Here is a 19,763-nt window from a genome sequence, read left to right on the forward strand (position 1 = left end):
GCCAACTGAGAGACACAAAACATGGAGGGATTTTCCCCTGACCTGTGTGACTGTCCCCATTTGCCACCTGAGTGACAGCGTCGTGGTTGTGGTGGAACAAAAGATATCTATTCTTCAAAGGGCTGTTTGCAAAGAGCTGCATCTCACAAGTGTTTAACTTAGGATACCACATCTAAAACTGCACATTTTTCAGAGCAAGTACGCAAAGTACTGGTAAGTGCCTGGCCTCTTTCAACTTTGCTCTACACTTGTTGTAGTGCTCAGTCTGTCCCTTACTGAAAACTTAAATAACAAACACGTTGGGGCAAAAGGGTCTTTAGTTCTTTGTACTTGGTAAGGGCAGTGCATACAACCATGAGCACGTGCCAACAATATTGTCACCTGGATCTAAACCAGCTACCTCAGCTGTGCTCTGCAGGCAGCAAAGAGCTGATGACATAGGTACGTTTTCACATGGGGAACCACAGATTCCTAGATATCCTGAGTGAGAAGGGACCCACTTGGTCCATGCCACATGGAAGTCTTGCAGCCAAGACTGGGTTGGTTGTGTAAGAAGCTTAAAATGAATGGATTCTGTGTGAATTCTTGCAGTGGTGATGTCAGATGAAGCTTATAAAGTTCACAGAAAGTTCACATCAGCTAGACACCATGAGAACAGGATGCAAAGCAATGGAGCTCCCAGAAACAGAACACCTAAAATCTCTATTTTGTTGACAATTGTTCAAACAGATTCATGCAGAAACTGTAATCTGTGTAAGGTTAAATATTAACTTGGTGGTCGCTGATAAGATGAAAATACAGCCTGAAGTTACCTTAGATTATTATAATGCTAAAAAACAGCCCCTCAGGGAAATTTGTCTGTGTGAATGAGGATGTAATGAGCTGGATTAAGACATCAGATGCACATTAGGAATTGCGTGATGAACATGTTAGTGATTCAGTTTAAGTGTCATTTTTCTGTGTTACCATTTTGTATACAAGCCTGTACTTGTTTCCCAGATGTTCCAGCATTGTGAGGGGCCTGGTACCTTGTTCTGCAGAATGGTGATAAAGCCCAGTATCCTGACTCGGTGTGTGGGTTGCCTCTTGCATTAGGAACACCAGCAGTGTGAGGCAGTGAAGGAGAAACTCATCAAACCACCAGTGCTTGTGAACTTTATACATTGCACATTTGAATGTGACTCCAAAGGGTGATTTTTTGTTTTTAATCTGAGTGTTTAGGAAAATTTTCCATTTATATTCAGAGGACACAATGTTTAATTGAAAGAAACAGTACTTTCATAGAAGGGGAAATGAATATGTTGCCCTGTCGTAGCAGAGGCACTTAGAATGACAAAAGTGCAACAAGAAAGGCGTTGTTCAGCAGGCAGGAAGCTGAGGAAACAGGAGCCCTACAGGATGCAAACCACGTCAATGTGGGCTCTGTGGTGTCTGCTCTGTGGCTCACAGGAGCAGGTGCGATGTATATCCGAGGAGCCTCAGGAGGTGGGACACGTTTATAGGGTTATGAATACCACAGAGCCTGTTTATATTTAAGAAGGGTGTACATCAAGGAAAAACTCTTTCAGAAACATTCTGAAATAAAAACTGTGATAGTGTATGCTTTTCAGTTCACAGCAGTAAACAAATTCTTGGGACAACCTGGCATGATCTGTGTTATTTAGCTTTGCCAAAAGCTCCTATCTTAAAGTTGTCATCTCTGCTATGAAACGAAACTATTTCACAAAGGTTTTCTGCCACATTTTTCTTGAAAGTTAGGCTGATGTTACAGCTAACAGGGAAATAAAGTTAACACTTCAGAAAAACCCATAAACTTAAGCAGAGCACAATCAAACCTAAAGAAATTCATACACTTAAAAATATTTCTTAAAAATATTCCTGAAAATTATTTCATAATTGGTTTTGACTGTTCAAGTTGATGTCTCTAAAAACCTTTTGCTTCAAGTGTTCACTTATCTTTGCACATTGTATTTCATGTCTTCCCTGAGTTATGGATTTGAAAATGTCTGAGCACAAGAATTGTCAAATTTTTCATGTGGCCTGGTAAGAAGATCATGCACATGATCACAGTGTAGTCATTCAGTGTTGTCTTTACTGGAGTTTCTCCCAATGTCTACTTCTATCCCAGGGTACTTACAGCTGTGTGCCAGTACTTACTCCTCACCCCTAGAGAGGCTGTGACAGAGAGGCTGTGACAGGGACCAGCCGGGCATCTGAAGTTACTCAGCAGTTACTGTTGTCTGCTGAGGCTGGAAATGTGGCATAAACAGAAGTTTAGCAGCAGGTGATCCTGAGAACTGCACAGAGAAGAGATGCTAAGGGTGGAGAAAGTGGTGTGAACTATTACCTATATTCAGAAATATTCTGCAAGATTGAAAGCATCTGATGTATAGCATCATAGAGACACTAATGTCTGCTTGTGATAAAAAGCTTAAAATCTCTCAGGCTTAACTACAATTTTGTAGTTGATATAACCACCATCAAAGAAATAATTACAATTAAACTTGTATTTGCAGCACACATTCTAGGATTCTAAGAGAGTCTTTAATTGCCTTTTGTTTTGAAAGACTTCTTCTCATTGGAAAAATTTGGAATCATGGAATGGTTTGGGTTGGAAGGGATCTTAAAGCTCATCTTGTTCCACACCCCTGGGCAAGGACATCTTCCACTAGCCCAGGTTGCTCCAAACCCTGTACAACCTGGCCCGGAATACTCCCAGGGATGGGGCAGCCACAGCTGCTCTGGGAAACCTGTGCCAGGGCCTCATCACCCTCACAAGGATCAATTCCTTCCCAATATCCCATCCAGCCCTGCCCTCTGGTAGTTGGAAGCCATTCCCTTTGTCCTGTTCCTCCATCCCTTGTCTCAGTCCCTCTCCAGCTCTCCTGGAGCCCCTTCAGGCCCTGGAAGGCATTGCTTCAGTGTTGGGTTAGAGGTGCAAATGTCAGTAATCAATCCACCACTGCCTGCTGGTGGATAATTGCCAATAATTGCTCTAATGAGAAGGAATAGAACAAATCCGGGAAGAGTTCATAGGAACAAACAGGTGGCAATAGTATGAAGGATTTTTAACTAAAATGCTATTAAGGATGTCTTCCTAAATAGCTAAGAATTGGGCTACTAAGCCAGTTTTCTTCATTCACAAACTGGTAAAAGTAGAAGAAGGAAGCAGCAAACTTGTGAAAGAGAAGGTGACAAAACTGAAGCAGACTACAACTGTCTCTGAAAGTGTACCTTGAGGCCTGCTGGGTGTACATCCTGTTTGACATGACTGAGTAGGAGAGGTTGACACTGTGTGAGGGTTTTGATTTCAGACATATTCATAATGATTTTTAACTTTTTACATTATTTTTCAACAACGCTTGATCAAGCCGTTGCACTTATGCCAGGCTGGGTTTTTTGTGCATAATCACCTTACTCTGATTTTTCAAATATACATTTATGGGCTTTCATGTAGAGTTTTGTATTCGTCAGGCTTCTTTTTCTGTGCAAAAATACTGTTTTCGTGCTGGGACAGACAATGACACATTTAGATTATTTGCATTGCTATTATTTTGTGAGTTCCTGAAAATGTTACTTTTCTTTTACTTATGAAATCATACATTCAAAATCTAAATTAAATCTTCATTCACAGTGAGATCAGGTTTAGTTCTTCCCATTCTTACTATGACCAGAGGCAGATAAAAGGAAAAAAAAAAAAACCAAAACCCAAATGTAAGTATTATTTATGCCTGGAAAATGCCCATGATAACACAGACTGGACAGACTGGCACCAGGAAGGGATGATAATCTTCAAGAGAACATACCTGAGTGCACAATGGACTCAAAAAAATCTGCTATAAGAAATTCTTTGCTAAATGATTGCTACTTCCCATAAGCTTTAAAATTAACGCATGTCCATTGTGGCAACAATGTATGTGAGTGAATTGCCCTCCAGTTAAATGTCTCTGTGGGGTTTTCAATTGGCTCTTCCTAGAGCCGTTTGCAGATTCAGTGGATGTTGCATTTCCTTCCTGTCTTGAATTGCCGTGTAAGGTGGCTGGGAGCTTTTAAAGTCACTGTTACTCAACAGGGTGGCAACATTTTATTAAGGAATAAGTATGTACACCTTGAGAAAATACATTCTGGGGAGAAATTCCTGCTGTTACTGTTATGGTTAGTTATCCTGAAAGATGGGCTTTGTGTCTCAGATTGGAAATAGTGAAGGTTAAAATATTCAACTTCCCTGTACGCTTTGAGTGCAGCTGCAATGGGTTTGTGTTTAATATTCAGAGAGTAATGCCAGAATCCTACACCCAGATAAAAGATGTGCAGGAGGTGGGGAAAATACTTCTCCTCTTGCACATGGCTATCAAACTGCAGCAGGTGAGTGATGGGAAAATGTCAGTAAAAGACAGAAATATCCATGTAGAGCCCCGAAGACTCAGTCTCAGTAACAGAGGTGATACATTCCGCTCTTGGTGTGCATTTGAGGTAGAATTTCTTGTATGATTACTGCAGTTAAGAAGATTACCAGGCAGCTGTAAAATCCTGTGTGCACTTGGTTGTCTGAGATCATTAACATTTTTAGAAAGGAGCTCTGGAAATCAGCTCTTCATTCTCCTGATGTTCATCCCAGGGAAGCTCTGCCACCAAGGTCAGGTAGAAGAGTTGATTAGTTGGGGCTGAGTGCATTTTGGTGATAAAAGAGCAAATATAATTTCTTACTTGGCTATTTATGTAATCAAAATTCCCACAAAAGTGGATACATTCTTGGTAGTTTGACAACCTGTGACAAGGCAGTCTACTAATTAATTTCAAAGTGCTGCAAACCCCAAAGCAGGGTCCCAAAAATGGGTAAATGTCCAGAGAAGTAGCAAAGTTTGGTTAAAGGAAAAGCTTGTTTGTCTGGGGTTTTTTTACTTCTAATATGTCACTTTAATCCTCTCCAGGGGCAATGGAACTTTTTGTAAACAAGGATTTAAAAGAAGGATTCAGGGAGACCTCAGAGTCCCTTTCAGTGCCTAAAGGGGCTCCAAGAGAGCTGGAGAGGGACTGGGACAAGAGCCTGGAGGGACAGGACAAGAGAGGATGGCTTCCCACTGCCAGAGGGCAGGAATACATGGGATATTAGGAAAGAATTCTTCCCTGTGGAAGGTGTCCCTGCCCAGAGGTGTGAAATAAGATGAGCTTTAAGCCTTCCAACCCCAACCATTCTGGGATTCTGTGATTCTATGGATTTTTCAGAACTGTATTTCCAGCCCCAGGCACTCCCACTTGACTTCCACAAAGCTCATGTTGCTTTTCAGAACACTCACAGTTGTTATTTATAGAAAAGCTTTTAAGGGAAGTCTTAGATGCTGTGACTGTGGGCTCATTCCAGAGAATCTAAAGCTCAGTTGATCAGCTTCTCATATTTTCTCACTTCAGGTAAAGCAAGATTTCAGAATTATTTAAATAGTTTTTAAACATGTTTTTAATTCTTTGCCTGCTGATGTTTGCTGTTAAAAACCTGACTGCAATGTGTTTATTTTTGTGATGGGTTTCCTTTCTCATCTCTTGCACTGACAGATGAACCTGGACTGCAAGATCCCTATCAGGAAGGTAAGTTGGACGCTTTAGAGACTGTAAGCTGCCAAGAACTCTTTACTGTAGAATGAGAAATTCTTCTCTGTGAGAAGAATTGGGCACAGGGTTCCCAGAGCAGCTGTAGCTGCCCCCTGGATCCCTGGAAGTGTCCAAGGCCAGGTTGGATGGGGCTTGGAGCACCCTGGGCTAGTGGAAGGTGTCTTTGCCCATGGCAGGAATGAAATGAGATGGGTTTTAAGGTTCTTCCCAACCCAAACCATTCTGGGATTCAGTGAATCTGTAATGAAATGATGCACAGGTAGAAAAGTGCAGGGAATACCAGTTTGCTGAATGTCCCTGACAGTGAGATACTGAAGATTCTCACTGCAATTAACACTTTTAAACTACTGAGAAATGTGCATTATATTTCATTTATTATTATGCTTCTATCATAGTAACACCAGAAATCATGTTGATGTTGCTCAGATTTAAGTGAAGGGATTCATTAAAGTGAGATGAGTATAGAACCATAGAAAATCCTGAGCTGGAATGAATCCACAAGGACCATCAGTCCAGCCCCTGTCCCTGCACAGACACCCCAACAATCCCACCCTGAGAATCCCTGAGGGCATTGTCCAAATGCTCCTGGAGTTCTGGCAGCCTGGGCAGTGCTCCAGCAGCCTCAGGGGGAAGAACCTTTCCCTGAGATCCATCCCAACCCCCTTGACATGAGGGTCCTGGTTAATTTGATTCTCCATACTGACAATGAGAGTTTGGGGTGTCCCACCAAATGAGAGTTCCACTGTCTATAAATGAAATGCTATGTGTCCTCAGTGTTTCTCTCTGCCATTGACTCATCTATCCCATTTTTTTATTGCCTATTTGGAAAACCACAGATTTTATTGTAGCACATAAAATTGTATAGTGCGTGACTCAAGCCCTCTCCCATCCTGTTTGCCCAGTTGTTCTTGGTTTGATATACAGCAGCAAAGGTCATTTACATGAAATTACTTTTTTTTCATTAGCAGTTGCAATTTCTTGACTGTGCAATGAGAGCATTGACTTTCTTGATCAATATCAAATAAGCAAACATTAAAATCCTACAGTTACTCATGTTAAATATGATGAAAGGGAACTCAGTTTGAGATTAAATTAAAATTGCAGTAGCCAGTCTTGCCTGAAACCTCTGTGGCTCAGGGCAGAAGGTTGATGAAGAAGGCTTCAGCTTGGACACCAAATTCTTGATTTCATATTTTCAGAGGCATTGGCTACTGTAGCTTTAGGTTAGGCTTTGCAATATAAGCTTAATTTCTGTGTGTGGTGTAGTGGTGGTGATGAACTTCTAAATAACTTAAAATTCCATCTTCCATAGTGTGTGGGAAGAACTGCAGATTTCTGTGTATTTCCATCATATAGCTGCCTTCATTTCTGTTGGGTTGTTACCATTTTATCTCCTTCTTCTCCTGGCATGGTTTAAAAATGATGGCTTTGAGGGGAAGAAAAGATAATCAGGGCACTTGAAATCTCAAAAGAATACATTTGATGCACACAGTAAAAAGAAGAGAGACAGGTAGAAGAGCAGAGGGTGAAGGAGAAGGAAAAAATTGCAAACAAGAGATGCTGCATCATAATTATATTGCATGCATGAAATAATGCTCATATGATAGCAATTTTTGCCTGTAAGAAGTTCTGGGTTAGTCTGATATCTAGCATTTTAAATAATCCATTGCCAGTAGTTTTGTTGTACTATAATTCTCCAAAATTGTATAACCCCTGATGGACAGTGGAACCCAGTGGGGGTCAGTCTCTTTCCCAGGTAATAAATGACAATACCAGAGGAAACGGCCTCAGATTGCAGCAGGGAAGGTCTGCATTGTATATAGAGGAAAACTTCTTCATGGAAATGGTGGTCAGGCACTGGCACAAGCTGCCCAGGACAGTGGTAGAGTCACCATCTCTGGCAGTGTTCAAACAACACGTGGCTGTAGCACTTGGGGACATTGGTTAATGGTAAACATGGAGGTGGTGCTGGGCTGATGGTTGGAATTGATCATCCTGGAGGTCTTTTCCCACCTTAATGATTCTGTGATTCTATAATCATTACAGAAATTGCACCGTTGTGTAAGAGTTGAGTTGCCTGTAGCAACAGTTCCTTTCCTTCTGTTATGTTTTCTTCCCTCCTACTCCTTGCTCTAGAAGAAACTCTTCTGACAGCAAAACATATAGAGAGATATATTAAAGAAAAAAAAAAGGTAAATCACACACACACTCTGGTATCATGTGTATTTTTAAATATTTTATCATTTTAGATTTCTGCCCTCTGGCCTGAAGTGCCTGAAGCTGCCAAGTTTTGTTGTGTGGGTTTGGGGTTTTCCCCCACCCTTTGGAGCAGGGATCCTGGGCTCCAGGAGCTGCTGTTTGGGAGCAGCAGTGTACATCATGGTTCAGACATATGGAGACACTTCCTTCTCAGTGGTTTTGAACAAAGTTGACCAAGTTGTAACACAGCTTTGGTGCTGTCATAGTGATACCTGAAGAGTGCAATAGAGAGAACCAGAGCTGTACGCTTAGGCTGTTGGATGTGACACCACCAGACAGCAAGAGAATTTCCACAGGCTTCAGCTTCATGTATTTTGTTGAAGGCTGGAAGAGCTGGGGGTGTTCACCTGAGGAAGGGAAGGCTCTGGGGAGACCTCAGAGCCCATTCCAGTGCCTAAAGGGGCTCCAAAAGAGCTGCAGAGGGTCTTGGGACAAGGGATGGAGGGTCAGGACAAGGGGGAATGGCTTCCCCTGCCAGAGGGCAGGGTTAGATGGGAAGGAATTCTTGGCTCCTAGGTTGCCTGTGGCTGTCCCATCCCTGGAAGTGCCCAAGGAAGGCCAGATTGGATGGGGCTTGGAGCAACCTGGTCTAGTGGAAGGTGTCCCTGCCCATGGCAGGGGGTGGGACTGGATAATTTTTAAGGTCCCTCCTATCTTAAACCATTGTGGAATAATGTGATTCTTTATTTAAAATTCAGTTTCAAATCACTCTTCAGGCTTTTTGGAGTATTTTGAATGGCTTTTTAAAAATGACTGAAAAACATTGTTTCTGCATTATTGTGAAATAAGGCTGTTTCATCTTTAGTACATTTCTGGGAGGTGTAAAGAAAGTTTTATTATGCATTGTTTTATAGATTCAGAATCCCAGAATGGCTGGGCTGGAAGGGCCCTTAAAGCTCATCCAGTTCCACCCCCTGGACAGGAACACCTTTCACTATCTCAGGTTGCTCCAAGCCCCATCCAGCCTGGCCTTAGACACTTCCAGGGAGGAGCAGCCACAGCTGCTCTGGGCAGCCTCTGCCAGGGCCTCAACACCCTCACAATCAAAAATATTTCTTTCTAATACCCCATCAAAACCCACCTTCATTCAGTTTCGAGCCTTTCCCCCTTGTCCCATCACTACATGGCCACTGTATGAACTAACCCAGTGCAGCACATTCTGAGCTCTGCTGGAACTGGTGCTGTACCCCCTGTACAGTTAGTGCTACCATAACCTCATGCCTTGATTGTGATCTTTGTTTGCCATCCAGTTATCATCCTCTGTTACTGGTAAATCAGAAAGATTGGGAAGTGTTGAAATATCATGAGCACTTTCTACCCTGACTTTAGTCAGATCAAAAGAGGATGTAAAGGTTCATCTGCTGCAAAAATATTTCCTCATTAGAAATTAGGAAGTAAAGCCATTGGATACTGCCACAAGTGCTGCTACTAATGGAAGCCAAGTTATGATACCAGATACTAAAGATTTTAACTGATGGAACAGTCCTCATTCAGGGCAAGTGACACAGATGCCTGAAAAAACCAAGAACCAGATGTGGGACAAGCCTCTGAATGCTTCACATTCCCCCCAGACAGATACAATGCACCAGCATGGACACTGCAGCCATGGCCTGATGTGTCCCCATAAAACAGCTGCCCTGACGCTGGGTCTAGGTGTCACCAACTCACATGTTCAGCTGCAGCTGAGCATCTTCAACTTGTCCCTTGAGCATGCCCAGGCTCTGCTTTCTTGCTGGGGCAGAGATTTGGGTGTTGTTATTTGTTCTGCACAGGTTTAGGGAAAATACCTTTTTTGTCAACACTGTTCTATGGGGCTGCTGTAGGCAGAGGGGAATTGCTCCTGGAGGCATCAGGATGGTGATGCAGAGAGAAAGATGCACGTGTGCCCGAACCAGTGCTGGGCACAACCACTCGCAGAAGGTTGAGCTTAAGGCATCACCTAAAGCTTATTCAGTCTGAAAGACCCTTTCAAATGATCCTCTCTGCAGATGAACCTTAGGGCTGCCTGGAACTCTATGGCCCCCAGTACCAGAAGGATGTGGAGCTGCTGGAGTGAGTCCAGAGGAGGCCACAAAGGTGCTCCAAGGGCTGGAGCCCCTCTGCTCTGGAGCCAGGCTGGGAGAGCTGGGAAGTTCACCTGGAGAAGGGAAGGCTCGAGGGAGAGCTCAGAGCCCCTTGCAGGGCCTAAAGGGGCTCCAGGAGAGCTGGAGAGGGACTGGGACAAGGGAGGGAGGGACAGGACAAGCGGGGAATGGCTTCCAACTGCCAGAGGGTTAGATTGGACATTGGAAAGATATTCTTGTCAGTGAGGGTGGTGAGGCCCTGGCACAGGTTTCACAGAGCAGCTGTGGCTGCCCCATCCCTGGGGCAGGGCCAGGTTGGATGAGGCTTGGAGCACCCCAGGCTAGTGGAAGGTGGCCCTGCCCATGGCAGGGGTTTACAAAGGGATGCTATTCAAGGTCTTTTCCAAAACCAACCATTCTGGGATTCAGTGATTTTATATTTCTGGGTGGAAATATAAATCTTTGCTGTGATAAAGCATGTTTTAACTCAGTGACATTCCTGTTAAATGCTGGAGATTGGATGTCACAGACATGTCTGCTCTTATGACTTATTGCCATTTTCTGGTTCCCTTTTTGAAGGTTTGAAATGCAGGGCAGACTCCTCAGGCTGGAAGGTACATTTCTGGGGAATCCAATGGTATTGTCCAAGAGAATTGAAAGGGGTTGAGTTGGCAAAAGAGAGCCTTTGGGTTTGGGACTGTTAATGCCTAGATGTTGCTGAGATGAGAAGAGCTGGGTTTTTGTACAAAATGTGTGCTGTTTCTGATGAATATTGTTGACCATCTCTCTGCCTCCAAACTCCGCTCCTTTGGATAACTTTGATTTTGCCAGGAATGGCACTTCTCAGTAGGATGTTGAGCCTCACTCTCCCTGGCCCAAATGCAGGATGCCAGGAGGAAGACTGCCGAGTAGGCAAAGCCTCAGCCCAGAATGTGAGACAAATGTTCCCATACTATTGCCCATTTACTCAGTGACTTGGTAAGGGCTGCACAGTGCGGATATTTTGGCTCTGTCACTTTTGGTGGGACCCAGGCACACAGTGGTTCAGCCGTACCCACTGAGCCGGGCATTGTCTTTGCTGCACCAGAGAAGGGAGAAAGCAGTGCTGAGGTTGTGTGCGTCAAAGGTTCAGGCTCTGGCTGGGTGGCATACACCAGGATATAAAAGGACACCAGGCAGAAGCATGTGGAAATATCTGCTGACTGTGCAGCAGGACAGGGAAAGCCCATTTATTACATCTGAGGGAGTGGTTCCCTGTGTGTGATGCGGAGTTCTTCAGCCCGTGGTCATGCCTATAAACAATGGCCGGATGTGTCAAAACCCAAAAGTACAAAACACTTCTGTTTGTTGCAGAGACCCTTGTGCAGATCCTGGGAGTGCAGTGCAGAGCTGTAAGGATGAACTCATATGTTTATTCTCCAGCCTGAACAAACCAGGATCCATCCCTACAAATATAGGGAATAATGCAAAGGGTGCTCCAGGGAGAAACCCACCCCAAAAATCCTATGAGCAGTCTGGCTTGAATGGCTTGGAGAAGCTATTTGTGGATTAAAAGATATAACCAGGACCCAAAAGTACCAGCTACTTTGGATTAGTTTTCTTCTACACTGCCTTTGCCCTTGAATTGCCAATGTTTTCTGAAGGCTTAAACACCATTTAATTTAAAAAAAAAAACACCTAAAAGTACACCCAAAAAGATCCCAAGACCTCTGAATGAAGTCTGGTGTTTGCCTACAACTGCATTTTCTTATTTTTCACCATTTTCCTCAGAATATTGGAAATGCTGAACATTAGTGCAGAACTGATGTCTGGTTTTCTGGCTGGGATGATGAACTGCAGAGGCAGTTATGCCCTCCCGACTGGCTGTGGATGCTGCAGGATATAGATAAGCTGCTTCTCTTCAACAGTGGTAGTAATTTAAAAGTCTTTCTGCCATTGCCTGTCCCAACCCACTATGCCTCTGGATTTTCACTCCCAGAGGAACAGTGAAGAGTAGCTGTGCTCTGGGATCAATCTGCTCTGAGGCTCACTGAGTTGATGTTGAGACAAGATTACACTTGGAGATTCCTGGTCCCAGCTCTTCCTCTCCTGACACTCAGCCTCCCTGGAGAGCTGTTTCCAACACAGGCACCCACTCAATTGTCATTGCTCTGGCCAGGCCAGCAGTGGTGACAGCAACTGTCCCTGTTTGCAAGGGGCATACTGATTCCCCCACAGTGCCACAGGGGAAAGGATCTGGTGAGCTCTAGTTCTCTTCTATAGAAGGTGTGTAACTGTGCCCTCAAAGGGCAGAAGTTGCTCTAAGTGTTGTCAAATAATGAGTCATTTCTGAAGGAGGTTTGAGGGTGCAGGCGGCGCCTTCACTGGGACGGCCCGGATGATGCATCACAGCCTCACCAGCAGAGAAATCAGGAAACTGGGCCCTGGCTCTGTCTGGGAGCTACCCCTGAATGTAGTGTTTGGCTCTGTGTAGGAAAGAGACTCTCCAGGAGTTCAGGAATCCAAGTTCAGACTCAGCTGTGAGCTTCCCCTGACATCGCTGCCCCCAGCCACACATGGCCACCGCTGAGGTAAGAGCAAGATCCGAGAGGCACTGAGGGCAGATGAGATCGTCCTCCCATCCACTCTGGCAGCAGGGAAGGACAGGCACGGTGCTGAGTGTGGTGGGCAGTGGGGAGAATGCCGTGTCACTGGTTTTCCAGCAGAGCAGCTTTACCTGCCCTTTGTCCAAGTGACAGCCAGTGCAGCTGGGTGTTTGTGTTCCGGAGGGGAGCGCACAGCATGTCAGCTCCATTGTGTCCAGAGGTGCAGCCTCTGCAGGCAGTATCCCCTCCTGTCACAGTGCTGTCAAGTCTGGCACCTTCTCAGCTGGAGTAACTCTGTGCACTGGGAATAAGCTTGAGGTCTCCAGTCCAGGGTTGGAACAGCTCTACAGTGCTGGGAAATTCATGGATCAAACACCTCCTGAATCAAAGAGCTGCTTTAGAACAAGGCATGTGAGTGTCACCAGGAGGGAGGTGATTCACTGCTGTCTCTGCTGGTGCTTGGGTGAGGCACTGCCTGGTGTCCAGGCTCTGCCAGCAGCAGGTGTCCATGTGGGGGTGTGTGTGCAAGCCCCAGGACCAGCTGGGCAAGAGGAGAAGCTCTTCCCTTTGGTACTCAAATGAAGGATCTGTCCCTTCCCAGCACCAACTACTGTCTGCACACAGGGGCAGGACTGATCAAACAGTTGCTGCTTTGAACCCAAAATTTCTGTTGTGGAGCAGCAGAAAATGAAGGACAGTTACCAGAGCTGCCATCAGCCCTCCTGGTTCAGCCAGAACATCCCTCTTTGGACCAGGACATACCACAGCAGGGGTATGGAGCCAACTCTGTTCTGAAGCTCTGTGTTCATGAGATCCTCACCATCCTGGAAGGGATCTGAGCTGCACCCAGTCACATCAGCCTTTGGCTGTGCCTGCTGGGGAACAGTGGCTGCCTTTGCAGCCCGAACTTCACCAAGACAATATGTATGCCATGGATGGGCTGCAAGGCGAGGTGATGGCAGTGCTGGCTAACAATGGCTTCTGGTAGAGGCAAAACTGCTGCCTTCTGATACTAACCTTGTAGCAGCTGCAATAGTCCCTGTTTTATTGTTGTGGATATGGGCTGGCATAACCATATAGTCCTAGGATCCGCACTGCTACAGAGATGAGTTTACCACCAGTGATGCAGAGCAGTGATTGTGACTCACTTTCCAAAGGAGCAAAGTCATCTCTGCTCCAAGGAGCTCATCCCACAGTGTGGGCAGCAGGGGAGGGGGGGATTCTGCCCTTCTGCTCTGCTCTGATTAGACTCCAGCTGCAGAGCTGACTCCAGCTCTGAGACCCTCAACATCAGGAGGACGTGGAGCTGCTGGAGTCCAGAGGAGGCCACAGAGATGCTCCAAGGGCTGGAGCCCCTCTGCTTTGGAGCCAGGCTGGGAGAGCTGGTGCTGTTTACCTGGAGAAGGCTCAAGAGAGACCTTAGAGCCCCTTCCAGGGCCTGATGGGGCTCCAGGAGAGCTGGAGGGGGATTGGGGACAAGGGAGGGAGGGACAGGACACAGGGAATGGCTTCCACTGCCAGAAGGCAGGGATAAATGGGATATTGGGAAGAAATTGTTGGCTGTGAGGGTGGGGAGGCCCTGGCACAGGTTGCTCAGAGAAGTTGTGATTGCCCCTGGATCCCTGGCAGTGTCCAAGGCCAGGTTGGACAGGGCTTGGAGCAACCTTTGGCTAGTCGAAGGTGTACCTGCCCATGGCAGGGAGTTGAATGAGATGGAGTTTAAGGTCTCTCCCAAACCATACCATTCCCTGATTCTATGATCCTCCCAAAGGAGTGACAGTGGGGATAAAGGACTCCAGGAGGAAAAGACCCACAATTTTAAATTGCAAAGCTGTCATATGCATCCCAGCATGACCAGTTGGTGTCAAGGGCGGCACAGGGACATTGTGCAATCATCCCACATCCAGTGCATGTGACAGTCCTACCTCAGCCCAGCCTCGCCTGTTTGTGTCCCTGCTGCCAGGCAGCCCCCACATCAGCCCTGCTGCATCCCACATCAGCGGGGCCATGGCTCGTGCCTCTCAGGGCCCTGGTGACTCAGAACTCTTGAAAGAGGAGGTGAAAAAACAAGTTCCTGATAAAACCACATTATTCCTTCACAGCTGTGGTGTTGGGCTCCTGCTGTGCCAGCAGAGCTAGTGGGAGCTGGGGCCCCTCTTTGGTGGCAGAGGCAGAGAGCAGGAGTGCTGGGTCCTGCTCTGATATGCGTATGGGACAGGAGTGTCCCCAGGACACAGCTGGCACAAGCAGAATTTGTAGCCTTTTCCTCCATCCCATGCTGCAAGGCTGTGTGAGGGACAGGAACTGCACTGGCCAGGGGAGCCTGTGGGACAGCAGCAGTGTCCTGGGACAGCAGCCATGACCTGGGACAAGCCAGCTCAGTCCCGTTCCTCCATAGCCCCTTTGGTTTCTTCTGCAGGTGGCAGCAGGAGAGGACAGGGAGTCTCTGATGTGCTGACGGTTGGCCATGTCTGGGGTGAGCAGGGCTGCACAGGGACACTAGCAATGCTAGCTGACACCAGGGGACGTGTGCCCTCAGGACTGAAGTGGGGTGGAGGAGGGCTCATGCCCAGTGCCCCTGGTCCCTAACCAGGGTTTCAGATGGTCCTTGGGGCTGGCCCTGGTGCCTGTGGGAAGCAAAGGGGTCCAGCTCTCTATGTCCCTACTGATGCTGCTTTCTCCTTGCAGAAGCACTGGCCCCCAGGGACGCAGTGTGTCACCAAGCATGACCACACCAAGCCCAAGCCCCGGGAGCTGGTCTTCCGCAAGGGTGACATGGTCACCATCATTGAGGCTGTGGAGGTGAGACTTATGGGTGCTCAGGTGCACACTGTGCTGAGAGGGCATGGACAGAATGGGACACCAGTGCCATCAGCTCAGCTGCCAGAGCCAGTCCCTTCCTTCCCAGAGGGATTTCCCCTTCCTTCCCTTGCTGTGAAACCCTCTTGTCCCCAGGGCAAAGGCTGGTACCATGCCAGGCACAACGAGACGGGGCAGGAGGGGCTGCTGGCAGCCAGTGCATTGCGGGAGCGTGGGGCCATCCGTGCTGACCCCAAGCTCAGCCTGATGCCGTGAGTACAGCTGAGGTGACTGGGGTGGGGGGCCCAGGGGACCCAGCTGAGCCCCTGGGAGCTGCAACAGCAGATGAGTCCAGTGTGCTCCCACCATCCATGTTTTGGGTGGGCAGCTAGGGACAGAACATCCTGTAGCCGTGCCCTGGAAATGGGGGGATTTGCTGGCTACAAAAGCCAGTACCTGTGTTTAAGGAACCCTAGTTGTGCCCACCCAGCTTGGATAGACCCCATGGAGAGGGGTTTCGTGCAGTAGGGTCTGTGTAGCTTTGGCAGGGGCTCAGCTTTCCCCATCTTGCTGCTGCCCCTGGGGGAAGCCCCCTGGCTCAGTTCCCTCTCCAATGCCCCTCTCCTCAGCTGGTTCCATGGGAAGATCTCAGGGATGGAGGCAGTGCAGGAGCTGCAGCCCCCTGAGGATGGGCTGTTCCTGGTGCGTGAGTCTGTCCGGCACCCTGGTGATTACGTGCTGTGTGTGAGCTTTGGCAAGGAGGTGATCCACTACCGCGTGGTGCACGAGGAGAACACGCTCAGCATTGACAGCCAGCAGTACTTCTCCAACCTCATTGACATGATTGAGGTGAGACCCCCCCCCAGGCAGAGGGTCCCACCAGTGTCAGAGAAGGGCAAGGATCTCATGGGCTCACACAGAGGCAGGTCCTTGTCTTTTTCTGTGTGGTTTTCATTGGCGTTACCTGATGTAATTCTCTACCCCCTTCAAAGGCTCGTAGTTCCCGCTCAGTTTTGGGTGCAATGAGTGGATCTGGGATATCCCAAGTATGTCTGTGAAAACCAGCTATACCAGTTGCAGTCCCAGCCCTCAGCCAAGGGCCACATTACCCCCATCCCTGCTTATTCAGTGCTTCACATAGCTGGAGGACCCTGGTGGTCTCTGCCTTTCCTGGACTTTAAGGCATTTTGCCTTGTCTCCCTCCACTCAATATCCCCTCTCACCTGATGACCCCACACAGCTCCCTGGCTGTTGTGTGAGTTCTCACCCTTCCAGTGAGTTTTTCCCGGTGGTCCATTCCTCACCCTGTCTCCTCTCCAGGGACTTGCACTCCTATGTTCTCCTTTTAGACACAATTTTTGGGTGGCTCCTTTCCCTTTTCAGCTGCCCCAGTCGCATTTTAAAACTCCAAAGGCTGTCCTGGCCCATCCTATCTTGTCCCATCCTGTCCCATCCTGTCTGGCTGCTTCTGCTCCCATCACCTCCGTAAATTGCCCTCAGCTGCTGCAGCACCTACAAGGGGTTCAACCACACCAGTAGCATCCCATATCCCCTGTGGTCCATTGTAGTGTTCCTCTGGCTGTGCCCAGAGGGGAGCAAGGCCGAGACATGGGCTGCCCTTGAGGGTGGTGATGGTGCAGTCTCATGGAGCATCACAAAGCTGTTCCCTGGACTCACACCCTGAGTCTGAGAGTAAAAGCTGGCATCATCTCCATCTGTTCATCTCTTGGCAGCATTACATGAAGGAGCAGGGAGCCATCTGCACCAAGCTGGTGAAGCCTAAACCAAAATCTGGGATGAAGTCAGCTGAGGAGGAGTTGGCCAAAGGTAGAGGATGGTGGGAGGGGATTGTGGTCTGCATTTTAGGGACAAGGCCCCACTGGCGGCCCCTGCTAACGTGCCCTTGTGCCCATGCCCAGCTGGCTGGTTGCTGAACCTGAAGTACCTCACACTGGGAGACCGCATTGGGCAAGGCGAGTTTGGAGGTAGGTGAGAGGATGGGGCTGGATGTTCCCCAGGTGCAGCTTCCCCAGATGTCACTGCCTGATCCCCCTCCCCCATCTCATGGCATGGGGGGCGCAGGAGGCCTGGGGTGCAGGAGGCCAGGTGTGGGGCTCAGCCTGACTCTCCCATGATCTCCTAGATGTCCTGCAAGGTGAGTACATGGGACAGAGGGTGGCTGTGAAGAACATCAAGTGTGATGTGACTGCCCAGGCCTTCCTCGCTGAAACAGCTGCCATGACGTGAGTGCTCCATGGAGGTGTGACCCAACCCTGCCCATGGCCTGGGATGAGAAGGCACCTCCTTGACTCGTATACCCTCCATTCCAGGAAGGTCCGGCACAAAAACCTTGTGTGTTTGCTGGGAGTGATCCTGCACAATGGCCTCTACATTGTCATGGAGTTCATGAGCAAGGTGAGAGCACCTGGCTGCTCCTCAGCCAATGGGACCCATCACCACTTAGATTTGGGGAAAATATCCCTGTCTAGGGGCTGAGTCATCAGAGATGCCAGGCACTGCAGCACCTGCAGAAGGCAAAGTCTCCTGGCAGCTCCATCCTGTTGTCTTGACTCATTGTATCCTTCTCTGTCAGGGCAACCTGGTGAACTTCCTGCGCACACGGGGCCGGGCACTCGTCCCGACCCAGCAGCTCCTCCTGTTTGCCCTGTAAGTTCCTCTCTCTCCTCTGGGCTGGGATCCAGGGCTCTGGATCCTCCTGTGCAGCCCCAGGGGACACATGGTGACATGGCTCTGTCTCACTCGATTGTGGCAGGGATGTGGCTCAAGGCATGGACTACCTTGAGTCCAAGAAGCTGGTGCACCGGGACTTGGCTGCCCGCAACATCCTCATCTCTGAGGAGAACGTGGCCAAAGTGAGTGATTTTGGCTTGGCCCGAGTCAACCCCAAGGGTGCAGATGCCACATTGCTCCCTGTGAAGTGGACAGCACCAGAGGCCCTGAAACACAATGTGAGTGACAGTGAGAGGGAAGGGACTTGCCAGGGGGTCCTTCCAAAGCATCTCACCCCCTTGGGTTGCCCCTGCTTGTTCCCATTCCCACTGATCCATCCCTGCCCCACAGTGGCCTCTAGCACAGTCAGCCCTGCATCTCCCAAAATTCTGTCTCTGTCCTGAGCAGGCCTGCAGTGGGAATTGGGGCAGGATTATGGGACTGGGGGGTGTTCACACCCTAGGGAGCTGAGGGGGGGCAAGGGACAGTCACTGTCCTCTGTCTTCCCCTTGGAAAGCAATGGGGACCCAGCACAGCCCTCAGCTCGTCCCACTGACCTCAGCTTCAACCTCCCCCTCTCCTGCCACCGCAGAAATTTTCCTCCAAGTCAGATGTGTGGAGCTACGGGATCCTCCTGTGGGAAACCTTTTCCTTTGGAAGGGCACCCTACCCCAAGCTGGTGAGCACTGTGCTGGGGAACACCACAGGTTACATCCCACTGGCAATAATGGGGCAGGGACATCCCACTGCTCCCTGACCAGAGCAGGGAAGGGGGTTGCCAGCTGGCTTCTCCATCCTGGCAGGCCCTGAAGGAGGTGACAGAGCTGTTGGAGCAGGGGTACCGCATGGACTCCCCTGAGGGCTGCCCTCCCACTGTCTATGCCCTGATGAAGAGCTGCTGGGAGTTGGAGCCAGGCAAGCGCCCATCCTTCAAGAAGCTTACAGAGAAGCTGCAGAAGGAGCTGAAGCACCTGAGGGACATTTAACTCCCATCCTGCTACCAGGACCCAGGACCATGAAGCCCCTAGAACCTCCCGGGTTGGGAGTGGTAGGGCAATAGGGGTCAGGACCAGGATGGCCTGTGGTGCTGCTCTCTCCCTGTGAAGATGGGGCAGCATCCTCCCTCTATCCCAGCATGGTCTTTCTACCCACCACACAGCCCCGAGAAGCTTGCCATGGAATTGATCTCCCCTGACCCACCAGAGTGGGGAGCGCAGACCCCAAGGGAGCCATGCCCATACCCCCTGTGCTCAGTCCCAGGAGTGGATGCTGCTTGTGGGGTCCCTTCAAGCTGCAACTCCCAGTGATGGGAGACAGGACTGGACATCTCCACTCACAGGAGGATGAGACCCCACCCTGACTCAGCCCTGCCCCAGTGCCCAGCCCCACACGGGGATGCCAGCACAGCCAGCTAAACCACATGGATTTGGACTTTTTGATTAAACCAAAGAAATTAGTTCAACAGCATCTTTAGGCCTGTGTGGTGAAATTAGGCCTATCTGTCACTTGTGGCCTGACAAATCCTGGTGAAAGGCTTTGGGGGGGCCAGGAGCTCTGGCCCTCAGAGCCCCCAGTGCCATCCAACTCCTCTCCCATAGGGGCTCTGTGCAGCAGGGGATTATGCTTTAATCAGAGGCTGTATGAGAATTGTTTTCATATAGATTATGGGCACGGGGCATATCCCCAGCAGTGGGGAGGCCTCAGCCCTGCAGGCTCCCAA

At 48.7% G+C, this 19,763-nt stretch overlaps 1 protein-coding gene across 6 annotated transcripts; it reads left to right on the forward strand.

Annotated features, from left to right (window-relative positions):
- Positions 1-207: 207 nt before the first annotated feature.
- MATK (megakaryocyte-associated tyrosine kinase) lies at positions 208-19,590 on the forward strand. 6 transcript variants are annotated; one of them, XM_083879904.1, is made up of 14 exons: positions 5,368-5,409; positions 5,551-5,583; positions 14,934-14,990; positions 15,203-15,316; positions 15,470-15,585; positions 15,943-16,162; positions 17,047-17,140; positions 17,233-17,298; positions 17,457-17,556; positions 17,644-17,728; positions 17,907-17,980; positions 18,087-18,282; positions 18,636-18,722; positions 18,847-19,590. In XM_083879904.1, exons 3-14 carry the CDS (start codon positions 14,982-14,984, stop codon positions 19,027-19,029), a joined length of 1,344 nt encoding a protein of 447 aa, XP_083736030.1. In that variant the 5' UTR covers positions 5,368-5,409; positions 5,551-5,583; positions 14,934-14,981; the 3' UTR covers positions 19,030-19,590. The 6 variants fall into 6 exon arrangements, with proteins under 6 accessions (XP_083736027.1, XP_083736026.1, XP_083736031.1 ...); XM_083879901.1 differs by lacking the exons at positions 5,368-5,409; positions 14,934-14,990 and adding an exon at positions 208-213; XM_083879900.1 differs by lacking the exon at positions 14,934-14,990 and having other exon boundaries at positions 5,319-5,409.
- Positions 19,591-19,763: the final 173 nt, after the last annotated feature.

The sequence above is a fragment of the Zosterops lateralis genome, assembly GCF_965231275.1.
Source record: "Zosterops lateralis genome assembly, chromosome: 29".
NCBI classification, from domain to species: domain Eukaryota; kingdom Metazoa; phylum Chordata; class Aves; order Passeriformes; family Zosteropidae; genus Zosterops; species Zosterops lateralis.